The sequence below is a fragment of the Cervus canadensis genome, chromosome 24 (assembly GCF_019320065.1).
Source record: "Cervus canadensis isolate Bull #8, Minnesota chromosome 24, ASM1932006v1, whole genome shotgun sequence".
In the NCBI taxonomy this organism is placed as follows: Eukaryota; Metazoa; Chordata; class Mammalia; order Artiodactyla; family Cervidae; genus Cervus; species Cervus canadensis.
The window spans coordinates 35,925,845-35,948,390 of NC_057409.1; the positions used below are offsets into that span (position 1 = coordinate 35,925,845).

Below are 22,546 nucleotides of genomic sequence, written 5' to 3' on the forward strand. Positions count from 1 at the left end.
ATGGGGTCACAAAGAGTCGGACACGACCAAGTGACTTTGACTTTCAGTTTTCCACTGGGGAAGTCTGGAAAGGTTTTACCCAACAGGTGAAGGTGACTGATGAGCTTCTGAGGGCCCTTGAAACACTCAAATTGATGGCATTTGCTTTTAGTTTTACCAAGAAAAAGTTCCAGACAAAAGCAGAGAAAGGATTTTTTGTTGTTGTTTCTACTTATTTTAGAAATGTATATTTCCACTCTCCTTGCCAAGACTATGTTCCTACACCAATTGCTCATTTGTTTGTGTGCAAATGTGCATTCAGGCTCAAAATGGAAATTCTTGACAAATAATTTTCCTAAATTAAAACTTTGGATGATGTTCTTTTTTAATCATGATTTTCCTGAACAGTTTCAAATCATGTTTACCTGTGTGAGGAAAGGCTACACATTTTCTCTGTGATCTGCAATCTTATTACAAACACTGGTATGAAGCTTGAGTTGGGTGGAGAAACACTGTACATATAACACTGAGTAAATTCTTACCCATACATTTTTCTAGCTACCTGCCAGAACAGTTTCCCATCATTGTGGGATGGCAATAAAAGGAAAAACAAGCAAAAATTAAATAAATCTTCAATTAAACATTTCTTCATTATTGCAAAAAACTACCTGAGGCAAAACCTATATTATGTTACTATATAAACAATCACTTTAACTAAAATGACTACATTCTAACCTTGAACAACAATGGTCCAGACACACTAAGAAACAAGCCTTGAAAAGAACCATCACACCTATAATTATTACTATGGACTAGCAGAAATGAAAGTTCTTCAAGTCCAAAAATAAGCAGAAGTAACATATTTATCTTTAGCTCTATTGGTGAGTTTTTTTACTTTTTTGCTTCAAATGATTTATTTTTCTTATAATACAGAGGATCAGTCAATTCTTCAAAGACTGTGATAATAATTTAAATAAAAATTATAAATAATGGTATTAAACAAACAAAAAAAGAAACCATTTAGATTCCTCAAATTTCTATTAGGGATGCAGAAATTTGCATTTGTTTTGTCCACATTCAGCTATGCAGTCTTTTCTATTACTGAAATATGCCATGGTTCCTCTTATTCTTTCCCACCAAAGAGTCCAAGAGAACACATAAAGACATCTCCAGCAAATATACAGTATTCCTCCCGCACCCACCAAATAAAATTGAACTTTTACCAACAAACAAATTTAAAAAAAGATAAGAAAAGGGTGATTGATAAAATTGGCCCTCTGCTTACAAAAGTAAACTGAATTAATTTTGTGTTCAGCTTTGTGGCAAAAAATAGCTAAAACTAACTCAATCATTACAGCTCCCATAGCATCCCCACCACAGAGAGTTTTCATTATTTAAGGGGGATGCTAAGAAAAGCAACAGTAACACAAACTAATGAATAATGAATGACAGAGTTTCAGAATAGGGGTGAAAACTATCTCTCCATAGGTACCCCCTCAGATCATACGTGGTGAGAGTTTTAAAACAGATGCTTCAAGCTAGACCTGCAGAGTGCATGTTTTAAGCTCACAAGCTGATTTTCAGAATATTTTCTTGGTGAGCCAAAAATTGCTTTAACTTTCGCTCAGTATTCAAATAACTAGATCAATAGCATGATATTTTTACATATCTTAAAAATCAGGGTGTACTAATTTGGAATGACATATGAATACATTCATGTTCATCTATTTCAACTTGAGTGAAAATTTGGAGTAGATACAGTCCTATGGAGTTCAAAGTGATATGTCTTCTATAGGCCATGAATGAAATCATGGCCTCACTGGTTAATAATTTCGACTCTTTAGACATATTCATGCAATAGTGCAAAGTACATTGCAATCCTCCTCACTGAAAAAAGAGATGAGGATTCTGACCCAACATGGTAGTCACAAAGATACAGACAGGTTAGACTTCTTCCCATATCGACCGCAGTCCTTACTCTGTGAGGTGTCCCTAACCCAGAGGACGGCATGGGTGGCTGCTCTCCAAATTTCCCTCATTCACTCTCTCCACTTCTTCTGCATCACATAAGATTGGCTGGCATGTCATTACACACAATAGAAAATTCACTTTATTCCCTACTTGTTCTGATACAAAATTTTATTTTGAGTTCCATTATTATAAAATAAAAGAAGAGACACTTTGAAAACATGATTCATTAGCTTCGGGCCAGTGAGTTAGATAAGGTTAAATCTCTTCAGAATCAGATACAAGATGAATAATCTTAAGTGAACATAAAGCTCATTTAACAATGTGGAGATTTAGATATATGCTCCTCATCTTTATCAACCTATATTGGGCTGCCCCCGTTTTGTCTGCTATAAAGAACTTGCATCAGAGTGAGATTTGCTTTTTAAAATCAAGCTAGGTAAAAATTATTTTGGGGACAGGGCTATCATATTTCTATTTTTTTCAAAGGAAAATCTCAATTTGGAACAAACTTAAAAACAGAATAATTACTAAAAGAAAGACAAAATTTGAATTTATTCAAAACTGTTTTTTGAATCCTCAATAGGAAGTGTTTCATTTATGTTATGTTGTGAATTGAAAAAGCATTATACCAAGTGAGAAATGTGCTCAGCAAAATGGAGCATATTACACTAAAGCACAGTTTTAAAATCTGTACAATAAATAAATTACTCTTCTCTTATTTGATATGTACTTGTGTGTACTAGTATGTCTGTGTTTATCTTTACTCTTATGAATATGAACACATTAAATCCATATTTCAGAATAGTATCCTCTAAAATACACTACATATACAGCTTTTCTTTCTCCTAACAGCTTTCCTTGCTTTCAGAGTTCAAGGGCAAACTCTTTAAAGGTTATTCTTTCAATATCGCTTAATAGAATCTAAACAATAAAACAAAGAAACACCAAACAGCTCTGAGGCTGGCCTTTTCATAACCTTCAGTTTTTCTCTCCCGAGCAGCACAAAATGACAGTCTGAAATTTTAGAGGGGGAAAAAAGTCTTAAAAATAAGACGATCATACTTTTATACACTCTGCCATCATCTTTTAACAGAGAGACAGGATAGCTCAGCTTCTACAGGGAGAATCGTTCTCTCCTGTCTTCTTTCCTTTTATAAACAAAACAAGCCTCCCTCCTCTTTCTCTTCTACTTCCGGTATCTTGTTGTTTAAAATTCTAGCCTGTCATCTCTGAGGTTTCCTCCACTCACACTTAGTCTTCAATAATAAATGATAAAAGGAAATGGAATAAATTCCCCTTAATGAGGAAATTTCACCTGGCACAGAGGAGCTGGGGAAATCTATTACCCGACCTGAGTTACGCCTGCAGCATTGCAATTACCAGGGGAACCCACGTACTTCACACAGTCCTCTCTTGCACTTGACTGGCTTTTATCTGATCCACCAGCTCCTAAGTAATACTAAACAAATTTCCCTCCAGATTGCACAAGGCCCTAATGTGAAAATGAGTGCTCCACCTGGCCTACAATTATGGGATGGGCTTGCAATTGTATTATCTTCTCTTAAAAAATCCTCCCAAAGGCAGAAGCTAAGAAAAGCTAGGCTTGATGTTCAGTAATGACAGCAAATTTCATAAGGGAAGAGAACTGAGTAAGATGTATGTTCTCTGTTCCAAGACCCCTCATCAGCCTCTCTTCTGAGTTCTGCAGGGCTTCATTGATTATTTTTGGCATTTCACGGGTTCAAGCCCATGCCGCAATCTCAATAATGCAATCAAGTGGAGAAGTTATTTGTCTTCTCATCTTTTCTTTCAAGGAGACAGGTTGTTACCTCTTTCCTTGAGAGAAATGAGAAAGACATTTTTCAAAAGCAGCAGTAGCATTTAGGAAAGAAAGTTATAAAACCCAGGAAATTGGGTAAGTAGCACCATTTTCTCTTAATTTTTGAGAGCACCATGCTTCATTTCTGTGTAGCAATGAGGTCCTCAGAGGATTTAAAGAAAACCTCAATCTTTTCTCTCTCATGTACAGGACAATTAGATCCCATGTTCATATGAAACCAAGTGATTATGAAAAGTATTTATTAGGATCTGGGTTCACTCAGCACTATCATAATAATGCTATAAAATTGCAAGTACTGATGACATACTTAAAATTATACTTCACTTTAAAGGGTATTACAAACAACAAATCAAAACACACAAAAAAATACTATGAGAAATTGACATTGTAGGTATTTTTAAGTAGGATATTTTTAAACTCCTGAATCCTATGTTCATTTTTAACCAATCTTTAGTGATCCCAATAATCCAGAAGTATTGTTATTTAACTTTTAATCTGGTATATTTATATACTATCAATTATAATATCATAATTGTATCCTATGAATGTACATACTCAGTCACTCAGTAGTGTCTGACTCTTTTGCGACTCCATGGACTGTAGCCCGACTCCATGGACTGTCCATGGGATTTGCCAGGCACGAATACTGGAGTGGGTTGCCATTTCCTCCTCCAGGGTATCTTCCTAACTCAGGGATCAAACATGCATCTCCTGCATTGCAAGCAGATTCTTTACCACAGAGCCACCATGTTTACTAGTATATAAAAAAGTGTTCTGCTACACTCAAAAGAGCATATTTTTATTAAGAAAATAGCTTTCACCTGATCAGACTGAGCTAAAAGGTGGAGTTTATACTATGGGATACTGCTTCTGTGATTTCTGCTTAGCAAATTTATTCATAATTTTAAATGAATTCAGTGTATTCTTTTTTTAAAAAAATTAAGAGAGTATTCAGTAAGCAAAATCCTAGATTTTTATATGAACATAGATTTGTTATACATCCAGAACTTAACAGATAAAAAGAAATATTGTATAAGGCTCCAGTAGAAAACTGACACTGAATGAGCATTCTTTGATATTTTAAAATTTGTTATTTCACAAACAAGTTTATTTGGAAGACCTATATTTTAAAATTTATCCATCATCTATGTTTAAAGTATGAGACTTCCCTGGAGGTACAGTGGTTAAGACTTCGACTTCCAATGCAGGGGATGAGGGTTTGATCCCTGGTTGGGGAGTTAAGATCCCACCCACATGACTTGCAGTCAAAAAACCAGAACATAAACAATAGAAGCAATAATGTAACAAATTCAACAAAGACTTTAAAAATGATCCATACCAAAAAAGAAAAACTTAAAAAAAACAAGTCATGTTTTCACAGAGGAATTTTCCAAATGTCACATATGTTGTCCAAGCAACAAATGTATTATAATTTTCAATATGTGACTTTCTTTGACTTCTAGAAACTGCTGCTTAGAATCTTGTGTGTTAGTCATGCAGTCCTGTCTGACTCTTCGTGACCCCATGAACTGTAGCCTACCAAGCTCCTCTGACCATGGGTTTTCTCAGTCAGGAATACTGAAGTGGGTTGCCATTTCCTCCTTCAGGGGATCTTCCTGACCCAAGATTGAACCCAGGTCTCCTGCACTGCAGGCAGTTTCTTTACCGTCTGAGCCATCAGGGAAGCCCAGAATTACATGAAGCCTATATACTGTATATTGTCACCCTGCTTATTTAACTTATATGCAGAGTACATCATGAGAAACACTGGGCTGGATGAAGCACAAGCTGGAATCAAGATTGCAGGGAGAAATATTAATAACCTCAGATATACAGATGACACCACCCTTATGGCAGAAAGTGAAGAAGAACTAAAGAGCCTCTTGATGAAAGTGAAAGAGGAGAGTGAAAAAGCTGGCTTAAAGCTCAACATTCAGAAAACTAAGATCATGGCATCCAGTCCCATCACTTCATGGCAAATGGATGGGGAAACAGTTGAAACAGTGGCTGACTTTATTTTTCTGGGCTCCAAAATCACTGCAGATGATGATTGCAGCCATGAAATTAAATGACACTTACTCCTTGGAAGGAAAGTTATGATCAACCTAAACAGCATATTGAAAAGCAGAGACATTACTTTGTCAACAAAGGTCTGTCTAGTCAAGGCTATGGTTTTTCCAGTGGTCATGTATGAATGTGAGAGTTGGACTATAAAGAAAGCTAAGCACTGAAGAATTGATGCTTTTGAACTGTGGTGTTGGAGAAGACTCTTGAGAGTCCCTTGGACTGCAAGGATATCCAACCAGTCCATCCTAAAGGAGATCAGTCCTGGGTGTTCATTGGAAGGACTGATGCTGAAGCTGAAACTCCAATACTTTGGCCACCTGATGCGAAGAGCTGACTCATTGTTAAAGATGCTGATGCTGGGAGGGATTGGGGGCAGGAGGAGAAGGGGATAACAGAGGATGAGATGGTTGGATGGCATCACCAACTCAATGGACATGGGTTTGGGTAAACTCCCAGAGTTGGTGATGGACAGGGAGGCCTGGCATGCTGTGGTTCATGGGGTCGCAAACAGTCGGACACAACTGAGCGACTGAACTGAACTGATTTACTGATAACTACTGCTTAGATTTTTTTTCCTTGCTAAGTGTACTGTATGTAGAAATAACTTTTGACCAATATTACCCAGTTCTTGAATAAGAAAATGTAAACCTTTTCTAGAAAGGGGAAAACTCTGAAGCCATTTTTAGGAGGATGTGGAAAAATTCTCAGATTAAAGTCCTGGTAACATGTCACACTAGATCTATGTTAATTTGAGGATTACGACCCACATGGAAAATCTTTGTCACTGAGAGTTTTTCAGAAAACATATAACATCCAGATAGCAAAAATTTTCATCTATTTTGCACTTATGACTGTAGACTCAAGAACTAACTCAGTAGCCCCCACTTCAAGCTAGCTAGATCAAAGGATGGTCAGTTAAACCAGACCATCAGCTAAAGGTAGATTGTAGGTGCAGTATGAGGCAGTGTGTGTAATATCAACATAACTATGTGATGGTCTTTACATTACCATCACTATATTTACATAGGCAAATAGTGCCTAATTGCCTACTTCAGCCTGAGATAAGCCAATATTACTGGCTGAATCTAGAGTTAGGCTCCAACTAACTGCACTAAGATAAAAATCTCATTAATCAGACGAAATGATAAACATGTCAAGTGTTTTAGCACAGTGCCAATTAGGCAATAAGTGCTTCATAAATGCCAAGGCCAGAAGAGAAGGAAAAGGGGAAGAAGTGGGCACAAGAGAGGAGAAAGAGGAAGAGGAGGTAGAGAGGAAGCAAGAGGCGTTTAGCAGAACAAGATTGGCAAGTCTCCTAAACATGGCCTCAGCACCTTGGGCTGTCTAAGTCTCCTCCCTTTTTCTGTAGCATTCCTGTATCCAGATCTTGAGGGGGTAAGGCCCACTATACTTCGTACCCCCTGCAAAGCATAAAGGATCTCCTGGAGATAATGTTCCCTCAGGCATTTACTCTCCTGTCAAGTCAAGGCCACTGCCTCACTCCTCGAGGTAGGCATCACCCACTTCAGCTCCCAGCGTACTTGCGGCGGTCGTACACCCCTTAAGGCATTTCAGGAATGAATGAGCAGGTGAAAAATCCTGGGAGCCAGTGAGTGATTATCTAGCATCTGTAATTATTGCTCAGGCAGACTATTTTGACTAAGTTTAATTTCCTTGGTATACTTCAGGAGTTTTAAACTCACACCTTCATTAACACAGGAGATAAGGTATTTACATTTTATTTAAAGAAAAAACTATACATATTTGTATGTATGTGTGCATACACACACAGAGAGAGATGTCTGTCTTATAAATACAGCAAAATTTAAAAAGAAAATTCTTGTGCTAGCTCTCCAGACCCTTGAAAATACTGTTTACACTTTTTAAGGTGACTCACCAAGGCTTCCTCCCTGCCAGGCCCCCATGTTTTCCTCACAAGAGTTCTAGAGAAGGGCACATCTCTTACAAGGCTTCTGCTCTAAGTGAGGTCAACAATTCAGGCAGGAAAACATGCAGCTGGCAACTTGACAGCTAAGGAGGAACTGATCTCCAGCTGTCTGATTTAAAAGTCATATCTCTACAAAGAAGCTTTTGAAAAGGGTTAGTGACTAGAACTGAAGGCAGAAGCCCTGGGCTAGATTTATTGCTTCCCTCTGACTGGTGTGACATAAAGCAGGACACACACCTCTGTGTGACTCAGTTTCACCATCTAAAAAAATAGAATAGTAATTATTTTACAACTGTATCAAAGAAGAAATGTCACAAGAACTTTGTCACAAGAGAAATATAAGTCCCTGTATTATAAATGTTATAGCTATGTACTTTTGCCTTAGTTGTGTTTGCTGGTTAATTAAATCATAGTCTCACTACCACTCTACATATTTATGAATATTCCTTATAAAAACTTTTCTAAAAATTTGCAATTTTGAAAACTTAGATAATTTTTAAAATCAAAGCTTTCTTAATTGTAGCTTATTCCCAATAGAGTTTATAATGCCTATGTTAAGTATTACAATGCTCGCAGTGTATATAATCTCTTTTTGACAATAAAAAATAATCAGATAAATCCCCTTTTATTAGAAAACAGTTTATTCAGAGCCTTCCTAGTAAATACGTGTGTGCATGTGTATATGCTAAGTCACTTCAGTCGTGTCTGACTCTTTGTGACCCTATGAACTGTAGACCACTAGGCTTCTCTGTCAATGAGATTCTCCAGGCATGAATACTGGAGTGGGATGCCATGACCTCTTCCAGGGGATCTTTCCAACCAAAGATTAAAGGATTAAACCCATGTCTCTTAAAATCTCTTGCATTAGCAAGTGGGTTCTTTACCACTAGCACCACCTGGGAAGACCCTCCTAGTAAATACATAGTCACTTAAATAATGAAAACCTAGAGATGCTGCTTTCTAGCGTCTTTCAACACAGAGCTTATATTTTGCACTACACAATTCCCAATTAATAATTTTGTGAGTCCCTTGGGCAATCAGGAATTATAATACGTTTTCTTCTACTCCAATTTCCCTTCTGTGGCATGATTGAGAAATTCTGATTTTTACTTTCTGCCAAGAATATATTTTCATTTATTAAATGGGAATATTATCATACAAACATCATTGAGTTTTTACTCTATGCAAGATCATTTCCAAAGAAAATATATAGAAAATAAAGACTTAGAAGCCATTGTTATCTATTATAGAATTGACACAATAATTTAGAATGGTGAACTCCATCCTTCAATCACACAAATCAGCAAAAGCTCTTAAGAAAAATGTCCTAATAAAAGTAAAGTAAGACCTATGGCCTTTGAAATTTACCATAATGGAATTTACAGTTTAATTGGAGGATGTTAATAGCAGGAAAGAGTGGCTGACTTTGTTTCAGGGGGCTCCAAAATCACTGCAGATGGTGATTGCAGCCATGAAATTAAAAGACGCTTACTCCTTGGAAGGAAAGTTGTGACCAACCTAGACAGCATATTGAAAAGCAGAGTCATTATGTTGTCAACAAAGGTCCATTTAGTCAAAGCTATGGTTTTTCCAGTGGTCATGTATGGATGTGAGAGTTGGACTATAAAGAAAGCTAAGCACTGAAGACTTGATGCTTTTGAACTGTGGTGTTGGAAAAGACTCTTGAGAGTGTCTTGGACTGCAAGGAGATCCAACCAGTCTATCCTAAAGGAGATCAGTCCTGGGTGTTCATTGGAAGGACTGATGCTGAAGCTGAAACTCCAATACTTTGGCCACCTGATGCGAAGAGCTGACTCATTTGAAAAGACCCTGATGCTGGGAAAGATTGAGGGCAGGAAAAGAAGGAGACAACAGAGGATGAGCTGGTTGGATGGCATCACCGACTCAATGGACATGAGTTTGGGTGGACTCCCGGAGTTGCTGATGGACAGGGAGGCCTGGTGTGCTGTGGTTCATGGGGTCTCAAAGAGTTGGACACGACTGAGAGACTGAACTGAACTGAACTGAACTGAATAGAAGGCAAGTTGTAATTACAGAACAATGAGTGAAACTGTATGTCTCCAACTATCATATTTATTGAGCAAAAAAGTAGATAATATTCACCTTACTTTCTCTTCACAGCCTTAATTTCCTCGTAGTAAGATTCTCATTTTTACAAAATACAACAGAAATATAACAAAATAAGAGCAAACACGATTTGTCACTTCCAAAGTAGAATTTATCCATTTACCTACTTCCTCTTTCTCATTGCACGTTTGGTCTTTATACTCTAGCTCCTACTCCTACCTCCCCATCATCAATATTGGTAGACTTGCTCAATTCTCTCCCTTTCTGCTCTCCCTAAACCACGCCATACTGTTAAAAGCATCTTTTCCTATACTCTTTATTCATAATCCTCTTTTCTTTTGGTTCCTATGACATAGGTATATATTGAAGAAAAGATACTGTCCTTGGATTCCAAAAGTCCTGAACTCAAATCCTGGATTCAATATGCACTTCCCCTGAAATCTTGAAGAATTTACTTAAATATTGTGAGTCATAATTTTGTTTATTTATTATGGGATAGGGATGCATACATATGAACTCTTAAACTGTGACTGGGAAAACGTACACAAAGGTCTTAGAGCTTTGGTTTTTAACCTGCATTCTACTTCCCTATGGAGAAGGGCATGGCAACCCACTCTAATATTTTTGCCCAGAGAATCTCATGGACAGAGGATCCTAGTGGGCTACAGTCCATGGGGTCACAAAGAATTGAACATGACTGAAATGACTTAGCACACATGCACATACTTTCCTGGCTTTGCATTTCTGCCTCTTGTTGGTCCATTAAAAGCATCCTGTCTTATGTATACCTAAATATGTACAAATCTTCAAATCCAAATTTGAAGATTACAGAAATTTTCAAAAATAGGTTACAAACCCACTGAAGGAAACTAACAATATCATTTGGTCTAATAACATCTCCCAATAAAGAGAAATGTCATCAAGCATCCTATCATGCTCAGATCACAGATATAGACATGGGGAAAATCTGTTAAATCCTAACTATTAGTAGATACATAAATATATACATACAAAGTATGAGTATATGTTATTTTAAATTAACTTAAGGGTTTTGGAACTATCAAACATATGCAGAAAATAAATAATATTTATTTTATGAGTGATGTGGACATCACTAAGAAAATATTTTAAATGAAACATGAATCTTGCCCATGTAAGATTCAAGTTCTCTCACATGCTTTCAAAATGCATAATTATTTGTCAAAACAGTGAAAACATTGTTTAATAAATTCAATGAGGTTTCTCAGGACATTAAATGTTTGATGTAAAATTTTATTCAAGATATAACTGATACAATACATTACTAATTGAAATTAATAGAGGTCTATCAAATCTGTGACATTGCATAAAATATCCTATCTTAACACATGGCCAACACTTTGGCCACTTGATGCGAAGAACTGACTCATTTGAAAAGACCCTGATGCTGGGAAAGATTGAAGGCTGGAGGAGAAGGGGACGACAGGGGATGAGATGGTTTGATGGCGTCACTGACTCAATGGACATGAGTTTGAGTAAACTCTGGGTGTTGGTGATGGACAGGGAGGCCTGGCGTGCTGCACTCCATGGGGTCACAAAGAGTCGGGCATGATTGAGTGACTGAACTGAACTGAACTGAACACATGGAACATAAAAACAAATTTAAAAGGAAAAGTATTTTTTGCATTAGTTCACAGGTATGGAAATTCCCATAGTAGTGTTCCTATTTTACAGAGAAAAAAATAACCTTTTTATATAAGGTCCAATATTTAGTATTCTTTGTTAGATAAATGGTTTAGGGTGTTGAAGATTAAAATCATTGGCTAGTAATATATAGTAACTAGTAAAATTATTTTGCTTTGGAGTCAATTAGTTTATTCATAATATATATTCATCTTAGAAGCATTGTTAATAGTGAAATAAAACAATATATATTTTTAAAACTAGAGTGAAACTGAGACTTAGATATATTGTATGAGTTGATAATGAAGTCAGAAGACACAAACTATTTTCTGCAAATCAGATCAAAGTGAGCAACCATCTCTATTCTCATTCTACATTCAAAATAATACAGAGCCACATACCTAGTGTGTATATACATATATGCATGTATGCGTGTACATATATACACACATATACATATATGTATGTGTATTCATATATGTACTATATATGTATTCATATATGTATATGTATTCACATATATTCATATGTATATATGAATTTCCACAAACTGTAGTGGAGAAAACAATAAATGATATCACAAGCAAACTAATAGTGCATGCATGCTAAGTTATGTGTGATTCTTTGTGGCCCCTATGGACTGTAGCCTGCCAGGTCTCTGAGTCCATGGGATTTCCCAGGCAAGAATACTGGAGTGGATTGCCATTTCCTTCTCCAGGGGATCTTCCCAACGCAAAGATCAAACCTGCATCTCCTGCATTGACAGTGGATTCTTTACCACTGAGCCACCAGGGAAGCCCCATAAATCATAATAGAGGATCATAAAAATATAACATGTGTTATATGTTATACATAATGAACTATATATTTCCTTCTCTAAATCATTTCTATATTTAATACACTTTAAATATATTTGCCTATAGCTATTTTTTATACCAGAAAGTAAAAATTATCTTTAGAAAGTACTGACCCTTCTCTGTCTTATGTTTAAGTTTTTTTAAAAAATTTTATTAGAGTATAGTTGCTTTGCAATGTTGTTTTCGTTTCTTGCTGCATAGCAAAGTGATTCAGTTATACATACACATGTATCCACTCTTTTTTAGATTTCCTCCCTATTTAGGTCACCACAGATCACTGAGTAGAATTCCCTGAGCTAAACAATAGGTCCTCATTAGTTACCTATTTTGTACATAGTAGTTGTGCCTAAGTTTTAATAACTTTTAGGTAACACTTCTCCCTCAAAAACTTCAATTAAATACAAGCACAAAATGTTCTTGTCTGGTTTTGCCATGCCTCCTGAGCAAGTTACATAAAAAGTCAATAGAAACTAACACATGTAGAAGAGGACATTCAAAGGGAGTGTTCCAGCTAAGGTGATACTTGAATTATTACATCTGCCAGAAGTTTGTGCCTGCAGGGAAATGGCCAACTTTACTGAGCTCAATTTAGCACTTGAATGCCCAAGTGGAACTCACCAGGCTTGCCCTAGATTGTTTTCCTAAGCTACAGGCACACCTATGACTTTTCAGCACCCATCAATGGATGTAGTTTATCACACTGAACACTGAGATGCTCAGATGAAAATTAGTGTCCTTCAAAAACACACTTTCCTCTTTTTTACTACATTGAGTGCAGCAATAAGTGGGCAGTAAAGAGGGAAGAGATATTCATATTATCAGAATTAACAATTAACCAACACATGAACAAACACATGAATCGTGGACAAAAATAGTGGACAAAATCTAAACAATCTGCACATTAATTCATAATAAATTAAGCTTGTATCAACAATTAATAAAGTAAATCAACTATATTCCAATAAACATTAAAAAATAATTATTTTAGAAATAAATCCAAATCTTAGCCTCATATATGGTACAAACTGTATCACAATGGTCATGCCCTCTACTTTTGAACATCTAATATGGATGAAAACAGTCCTTTTAAACAGTCAAGCATTATGTTACTAACATAAATAGCAGCATTGTGAGGAGGAAAAAAAAACAGCAAAATGGACCATACTGGGAAAACTGCCCAATTTGAATGAAATGCAAAAGAACAGTCATCAAAAATAGTGGAAACTTTCCATTTGGCGACTTAACAAGGTACAGCAAAAGTGGTGGCTAGCTGCCTTCTTTAAGCTAATAACTGAAAGAAGGACTCAAAACTTAATTCAATCTAGTTTTAGCCAGTAAAAGAGAAAAATTATACAATTGAGAAGGGTATAATAAAATTTCTTGAGCTAGACATGTCAGAAATACCAAAAGAACCAAAATTAAAATAAGGAAATAAAAAAATTAAAAAGAATTATAAGCAGATGTTCAAAGCTGGTAATTAGCACATTCACATTTTTTTCTTGTTTGTTCACACTGGGATTTTAATCATGAGAGACAACCATGATTATCTTTCAATCTAAAATTGTTAGTTCAACCTGGAATTATAAATAAAAAGGTTTGGAGTATAGTGTCTTGAAATAGTTCTTGCTCACAAAGAAGCTTTGCTATAGTTAACCTTCTTCCTTATTTATAGTGAAAGTGATGTTTTGTACCTGTGCTTATCTATTAATTATTAATATTGTTGAAACATTTATCAAATGTATTAGTTCTATGATGATGCTAGATCTATGATATGGGATTATCATCCCTTTATCAAATACTGTTACTATATTGGAAGTATCTCCTACATGTAGTCTGGTTTCCTTCAGATGTTATATAATCTACCTTTCTACATGTTCACAAACCTAAATATATATATGTGTGTGTGTTTCCAACCTAATATTAATCACTAAATTCACTGACTATATATCAGGTACTGTTCTAATTACATTTAATCCTTACCACAACATAAGAAGGTCAGTAATCATCCCAATTTTATAAATATTAAGCTGAGGCTCTTGATATCCCATGCTAATAAATGACAGAATTGAACACCAGAGCCTAGAATATTTGATATTAAACCCCTAATGTATACATAAATGTGTCAATGTATATACACAAACTTACACACATATTATTGGGTTGGTCAAAGTTTGTTTGTTAAGTGAATATGTTGTTCAATAAGGTTCTTGGTGAAAATGAAAACTGTTTTTAATTTTTACTTAAAACCATAGGAAATTTTTGGCCAACCCACTATCTTACACTTGGAATGGGTTTGAATCAAAATTCAAGTTTCTATATTAATAGAGTCCTAAATTCATTATTTTGTTACTTTAGAGAACCAGCTATATCAAGAGAATCTAATGATAAAGACTTTTGACGTATTTATCTGTTTGACTTACAGTACTGGTACTTCTGTCCTCCAATCCAGTTTTATTTGCATAACTAAAACTGAATCTGTCTATGAACCAATGGAGGAGAGAATTTCAGGTGAGATTTTTGTAATCTTTAATAGATCAAAATAAACGTATTTTTCTTCTAGTGAAAATGCTATAATCCGCCTGGAATGTGGGAGACCTGGGTTCAATCCCTGGGTTGCGAAGATACCCTGTAGAAGGGAACGGCTACCCACTCCAGTATTCTGGCCTGGAGAATTCCATGAACTGCATAGTCCATGTGGTTGCAGAGTTGGACAGGACTGAGTGACTTTCACTTTCACATTATATGTGAAAGAGTCAGTGTTGGTAAGATGAGTGAGTTTGAGAAAAACAGATGTACTAAAGCCTGTATAGCTTGGTAGTGAAGGTCTTTGAAGAAAGGTTTTGTAAATGCTGCAATTACACAGAAAATTCTGACGGGCTTAGTTTTTCTGAAACTTCTTGCAAAGTGATCCGGTAATGTGAAGTTAATAGATCAAACATATATATCCCAGTACATAAGTGTAATATGCATTGGAATCCTTCATGACATAACTCATCACATTAACAAAAACTCTTCAAAACCTAAAGAAATCCACTCTGAAATATGTCATTATCATCCTATGTCGATTCATGCCACTACACTGGCTTATAAATTTGGGGAATGCCTAAGACAGTCAACTTTCCCAGCACACCCTTGGGCAACAATAAACAATTTAAAAAGAGAAAGTCAGTGAACTGAAGTATAGAAGAGAATTTTTCTTCTTCTTTTTTTTTTTTTTTTTTTGCTGAAGCTGTCTGAATAATGATTAACACCAAAGTTGGAAAGAATGGCTATTTGCTCTGGAAGTTTCCAGAGGGTTGCCACTGCTATGCTCATACACTGAAGACAGCAGACTGAGTTCTGATGAAAGCAAGTACTCAGACCTGGGATACTGAGTTCATTATTCTAACTCCTAACTCGGCTCATCACCTTGAATAAGACTAGGATTTCATGCTTTGTTCTCAGCATGATACATGTTAACCTCCACCCTTTAAGAAAATAAGAAAACTGTCATTTCTACTTTGTCATAGGCACATAAAACATATCAGTTATTTCCATAGTGCTAACCTTGTTGAAATCACTGTTTTTTGTTTTGCTTTGTTTTCCTCTAATCTGTGGACATCCACATATATACCTAATACATGGGTATATCCATTTGGAATTAAAATTCTGAGCTTCATTTCAGGTGACTATATGTAAATACAAGTAATAGACTGCCGTCAATCTAAGTGCTAGCCCCATCTTCTGCTAGTGAATGTGTTTATTGCATTTAGAAAAATTTTAGCATGATTGGGAATATTTGTTCATTAGTATAATGGAGTATTATTGATCTTTTGATAAGAATGGCATTTGTATCACTAGCTATCATTGCTTCCTTATAAAAATACATCTGGTATTAAAATAAGTGACAATGCCTCATAAAGAAAATTAAGAAATTATATTATAAAATATATAGAGAAATGCAAATTACGACTCTGAAAATGAGCATATGTCTAAAATCACAAAATACTCTTCAGTATAACAAGCAACATTTTCATTTTCAGGGGGCATAGAGAAAACTTTCCTGGACACTCATCTTGTGCAAGGGATCCTTTGTGTTTATATTATTTAAGCTCCAAAACAAAACTATAAAACAGACATTAGCAGGAAGAGGTTGGAGAATTGAGGGAAGTGACATGCCCGTGATTCCACAGTGGGTAAGACTGCACCCATCTGACTGGTTCTATAGAATATATTCCTTCCAATACACAAGTCAGGAACCAGCTGAAATTTAACAAATGCCTATAACCCTACACTTTATCCTCTCTTCAAGTTTCTCCTTTTCTCCTAATTAAGATTCCCATTACCTCACTCTGTATAATGGGCTCCAGTTTCATCCATCTCATGAGAACTGATTCAAATGTATTCTTTTTAATGGCTGAGTAATATTCTATTGAGTATATATGCCAGAAAGATAAACACCAATACAGCATACTAACGCATATATACGGAATTTAGAAAGATGGTAACGATAACCCTATATGCAAGACAGAAAAGGAGACACAAATGTATAGAAGAGACTTTTGGACTCTATGGGAGAAGGCGAGGGTGGGATGATCTGAGAGAACAGCACTGAAACATGTATATTATCAAGTGTGAAACAGATCGCCAGTCCAGGTTGGATGCATGAGACAAGTGCTCAGGGCTGGCGCACTGGGATGACCCAGAGGGATGGGATGGGGAGTGAGGTGGGAGGGGGGATCGGGATGGGGAACACATGTAAATCCATGGCTGATTCATGTCAATGTATGGCAAAACCACTACAATATTGTAAAGTAATTAGCCTCCAACTAATAAAAATAAATGAAAAAAAAATATTCCCATTACCTATTTTCCCAGGAACTTAGAAGAAAGTTGCTGGGGGACCTGGGCACACAGGTACCAGGGATATGATCAGATAAGAGAATTTGGGAGTTGGCCCAAATCAGACCAAATAAATAGCTACTTCTTGGGCCTACATCTAACATCAGCCTTTCCAACATGGAAGCAGTTGAGATTTTGAAACAAAATAAACCACAGATAAAAATGAACCAGCTGACCTTGACTTTCCTCCAAACTGGCAATATGTAATTGAGACACATAATACCAACCGTTACTAGAGAACTATCACTATTGGAGTAGTATCTGCCTCGATGACCAAGCTTCCCTGGATATTTAGAGGCTAAAAAAAAAAAAACAAAAACTAGAAGATGTCATAATCCAGGGTAATCATGAAGGTAATCAAAATAGGGGGAAAAAAGTTAAAAAAAAAAAAGCTCCAAGTCCTACACTCACCCTCCATCAGCTACAATATCCTTCCAACTTCAAATCTCAATGTACCACAGAATGATTGAAACAGGTAGCTTCAGTAGCCGTGTATTCTTATTTTATTTATCCAACTTCTCTAAAAAACAGTCATTATTGAACTGCTATGTGTCCATCTAAGATACTTTAAAAAATAAACAATGAAGTGTCCATCACATAATAATAAGTTCAGGTTTTAAGTTTACCAACACCATGGATCCTCTGTTGAGGTCTTGAAACAAGAGATAATTGTTAAGTACTATGTTTTAGATTCTTTTAAATTATTAAGTTTTACATAAAAAATTTTACTGTAGATCATTATGAACAATAGAAAAATCTCTATTTACAATTATATTTATACAAGAAAATGGAGACTTTATTTTAAAATGTCAAATTAACAGCAAAAATTACAACAGGATGTTGAAATCAGAACAATGTTGTAGGTGATCTACAACAGTGAGTGGTTCTAATAAGCCTCCAAGCAGCTTTTTCACTATCAATATACACTTATTTCTGCTTAGTTAGAATTTCAACCTGCCTTCTGGTTGTAACAAAAACTATTCAATTAAAACACTGAATTTGTCCAAAAATCATAATGTATATCAAGCGGAAATTTAAATCACAATAACATCTGCTGTTTTTCACCCCAGGTCCCTTCCACTGCTGCAATTGGCATACTGTAAGTTTCTAGCACCCTCATGTGGTTTAATTGGAATGGTTTCATAGGCATTTGAAATCAGTTGTCTGAAACTGAAAACAGTGGAACAGACTATAATTCAACACAGAAGTTCTGCTGGCATCGTAAACAAGAAAGCAAACCTCAAGTCAGCAAAATACTAAGACGAATGTACAGGCTCAATTCTTAACTTCAATCTACTGTTCATTTTATGTGATCACTACAAAGGATGACTTATAAGCAACTATCACTAGTTTCATTTTTGACAGATTGGAATCCCCCATTTTCAAAACTAAGCATTTGTTGTGGGTAATTGTTGAATAGATGAAAAAGAACCTCATATTGCTCAGAAAAAAAGGGGGGGGGGCAAATTTTCTTATTGCCCAGATTGTGTATTTTGAGGTAAACCCAGTAACCCAATTATATGTTGCAGTTTCTAAATAGTTGAAAAAACCAGGCTTTGAGAGCTTCCTCTGTCTTCAACATTTTAAGCGATTAACTCTTTTACGTTGCCTAAAATCATGTGAGAATAATTTCTGCAAACAAAAATCTTCCTTCTCTAAACATACGCCTAGTAGTAGGTGAGATTTATTTTTCCAATAATAGTGTATTTCAAAGCCTTCTTAAAGGAGACAAGCTAAAGAGAATTATACTGTCTTTCTTAAATTGGTAATACATGCTCCTATTATCACAGATCCAAGTTTAAAATCTATTGTGACTCATATGTCTGGGTAGCCTCAACAAACATTCTCAAGAAATAGAAAAATGTAGATTTTAAAGCATTGACACTAGCAGAATATTCTGAACATGAAATAAAAATTTTCAAATAATTGGTCATGAAGGAGATAAAAATGCAAATTACTGAGAGGTAAAAGTCTATTAACAAAAATTTGAGTGTGGCTTATTTGTTTGATGAACTGGATGTCCTAAGATTAAAAATATCAGTAGAATGCAAGAGGAATATGCTTGCTCACTCAAGACACAGAAATGAGTAGGTTGATATTAAAAGAGAAAAATAGATTTCAGCATTTGGGAAAAGTATAGAAAGCAGAAATAGTTTCATTATTGATTAATAAAATTTAAATCTAGGTCATGTTTGAAGGGTTTCCCAGGCAGCGTTAGTGGTAAAAGAACCCACCTGCCAATGCAGGAGACTTAAGAGATGCGGGTTTGATCCCTGGATCTGGAAGATCCCCTGGAGGAGGGCATGGCAACCCACACCAGTATTCTTGCCTGGAGAATCCCATGAACAGAGGAGCCTGGCGGGCTAGTCCATAGGGTGGCAAAGAATCGGACATGACTGAAGCAACTTAGGACACACGAAGGTCATATTTGGTAATTATATAGCACAACAGTTCATAAATGTACATAGATTTTCATAAATTCAAAAGACCTAATAAAAACATCACTATGTTTCATGGCAAGAGAAATGGTAGAAAAGAAATAAAATTATTAATAGATGCCTTTCAAAAGGTAAACATCTAAAAACTGCCATTTCTTCTGACTATGGCTATATCTTTCCAACATTGGCACTATTTATTTTACTGAAGCAGAATTTTGGCCAAACATGTAAGGGGAAAAGGAAGACAAAATTGCAGAGAAGATACCTGGAGTGAATCAGAGCACTAGGGCCTTACCTGTTGAGTCCTTTCAGTGTCTTTTCCATGTTTAAAATGTCACGCATCTTATACAGAAACCATTTGTCAATGGATGTGAGCTTCATAATCTCGTCAAGTGACATGTTGTCTTCCAAGGCCTGCCAAAAGGAGAAGAGATGCTTTCTTTGGCAAACATCTCGTAAATGTCTTATTTGGTTGAAAACATGGCAGGCATTCCCCTCCATGTTACTCAGAGAGCCTGAGGCTACAGGCTGAGAATGAAACTGATATCATATTATTGACATTTCTTCCAATAAACCTACAGATACTGCCAACTGTATCTACAAATGGCATACAGAGGAGGTGCCCTGAGTTAATCAGAGCAGTGTATGCTCAGAAAAATCCCCCTAACAGGCTCTGCTTCCTTGCTTTTTATATGACTGTGTTACCAATTATGTTCTAAATCTGCTACATCTTTTTGGCATTAAGGAGAATCTCTTGAAACTACAGTTGTGCCAAACTGGTAAGAAAATGTAGAATCAATATAAAGATCATTTAACTTGTATTTTGGGTAATTACCCTTTTGCATATTTAACAAATTTTTATCACTTCATTCCATAGTCACACAAACCAGTCATTGAGAATTTATGAATCATATCTGGCTTGGTGTTATTTCTCTCAAACATTTCCTCACAGAGACACTTCAAACAAAAAAAAAAAAATTATTTTGAATCAGTTACTATGACTTTGCGCTAAGATAGGCATTTTACAATATCCTAATATATTCCAAAACAATGTAGTAATAACTTCTGATAGGCAGCTCAGCTTTTTACTCAAGCTTACTTTAGCAATTTCTCAAAAGTAAAATTACAACTATGGGTCATTAAGCTGAGTACAAAAGATAGCTGAAAGAAGAGATTAACTCTCAAAGCCAAAACCTTCACTTTCAAAAGATGTCTACACATTCCTTACAATGTTTAGATACACATTCATACTCAATGAAAAATGATAATCACATAATACTTCAAGACACATATTTTAGAATGGCACACTATATTTTTAAATCCCATTAAGAAATATATGTAACTAATAACTGCTGTTATATCTCAACTCAGAGAGCTTAATTTGTTAATAAATTTTACTCATTTCTAGTATCAGAGAAACCATGATCATACATGTTGAGAGACAATATAACTAATAATTCTATAGATTAAAATAAAATGACCTCTAATGTGAATACTCAAAGACATGTTTGTTTCATAAACCTATTTCTGTTTTTTGTTTGTTTGTTTAATTCTCCCTCTAACTACAGCCAGGTTCCCAAAGACTTAATTCTGCCTTATTTGCCAAGTGATTAAAGGGACAATTAGCTACTTGGCCATCAACACTGTGAGGGGGTAGAACCTTAAGGTAGTGACACTTTTGACAGACCAAAGGACATTGTCATACAGTTGCACACAGTAATTATCCTGCGGCTGATGGACGACCTAGAATCTGTAGTCATTTTACTGTGAGAAAGGACACCTAGAATCACGTCCACAGTTTCAAACAGATCGTGCCTGTCTTTCAAGCACTGCAGCTTTGCTGTTGCAGGGGCTGTAATGAAGTTCATAATGACCCCAAACACACTTGAGGTTACTCTAATGTTCGCCAAATCTAAAATAATGCCCTGTATGCTCCCCAAATCAAAAGAGGTGATGATCCAATCATCCTGAAATAAGACTGCTGCAAAAATCAGACCTCAGAGCAAGTTGCCCTTTCTAAGAATCATGAAAGCGAGTGAAGATTTACTCACTCCCCTCATTCTGTTTCCCCTTCAGCCCTCCACACTCCTAACACTCTTTGTCAAAATCACCAAGTTCCTGGTTGCTGTGGAAATGAACAGTAATGATGACCTCTAACAAACAGAAATCAGTTCCTTCTCCCGGCACTCTGGCAGGCAATAATTTATACCTCAGACTCTGCACTTCATGCTCATACTCTGTACAAGAAAGAATCTCTACGCATTTTTCCTGAATTCTCATCCTTTATAAGTCTGTTAGAAAAGAATGAGAGATTTTCTTGAGTTTTACAGCCTCACTAGGAACTTGGAAATACTCCCCTTTTTCATCCACCTCAAAATGGCAGCAGGATGACGACTAGACTCAAGGAGGGGGGATTTATTTACTGCTCTTTGTCTGGAAACAAAAATTATACGTACACATACATACACATGCACATATACATACATGTATAAATGTGACAAGCTGCTTTTTAAACAGAAGTCTGAAATAAGAACAATAAAGAAATGGCTTTCTAAAACAACTTCTCATCACTAGTATCATTCCTACCATCATGGAAAAACGTTGACCCCCTATTACTTTGAGATTCAACACTGAAAAATGTCAATCAAAAAATACTAGTATCTCTCAGACTACTTCAGAATTTCAATGGAAATGAAATATTCTGCATTTAGAAACCACAAAGGTGAGGCAGATATACATTAAATGTAATGAAGGAAACAACCCTCCCCTCTCTCTATATATGAGCATAAAAGTTACAGAGTTTGAAATCACTAAC

The 22,546-nt window shown here is 35.9% G+C and overlaps 1 protein-coding gene across 1 annotated transcript in view; it reads right to left on the reverse strand.

Moving 5' to 3' along the window:
• CPS1 (carbamoyl-phosphate synthase 1) overlaps positions 1-22,546 on the reverse strand; it is a 139,887-nt gene that overhangs the window by 52,855 nt on the left and 64,486 nt on the right. The window contains exon 21 of the mRNA XM_043445685.1: positions 20,027-20,145. Coding sequence (XP_043301620.1) covers positions 20,027-20,145 — 119 coding nt within the window. The remainder of the gene's footprint in view (positions 1-20,026; positions 20,146-22,546) is intronic.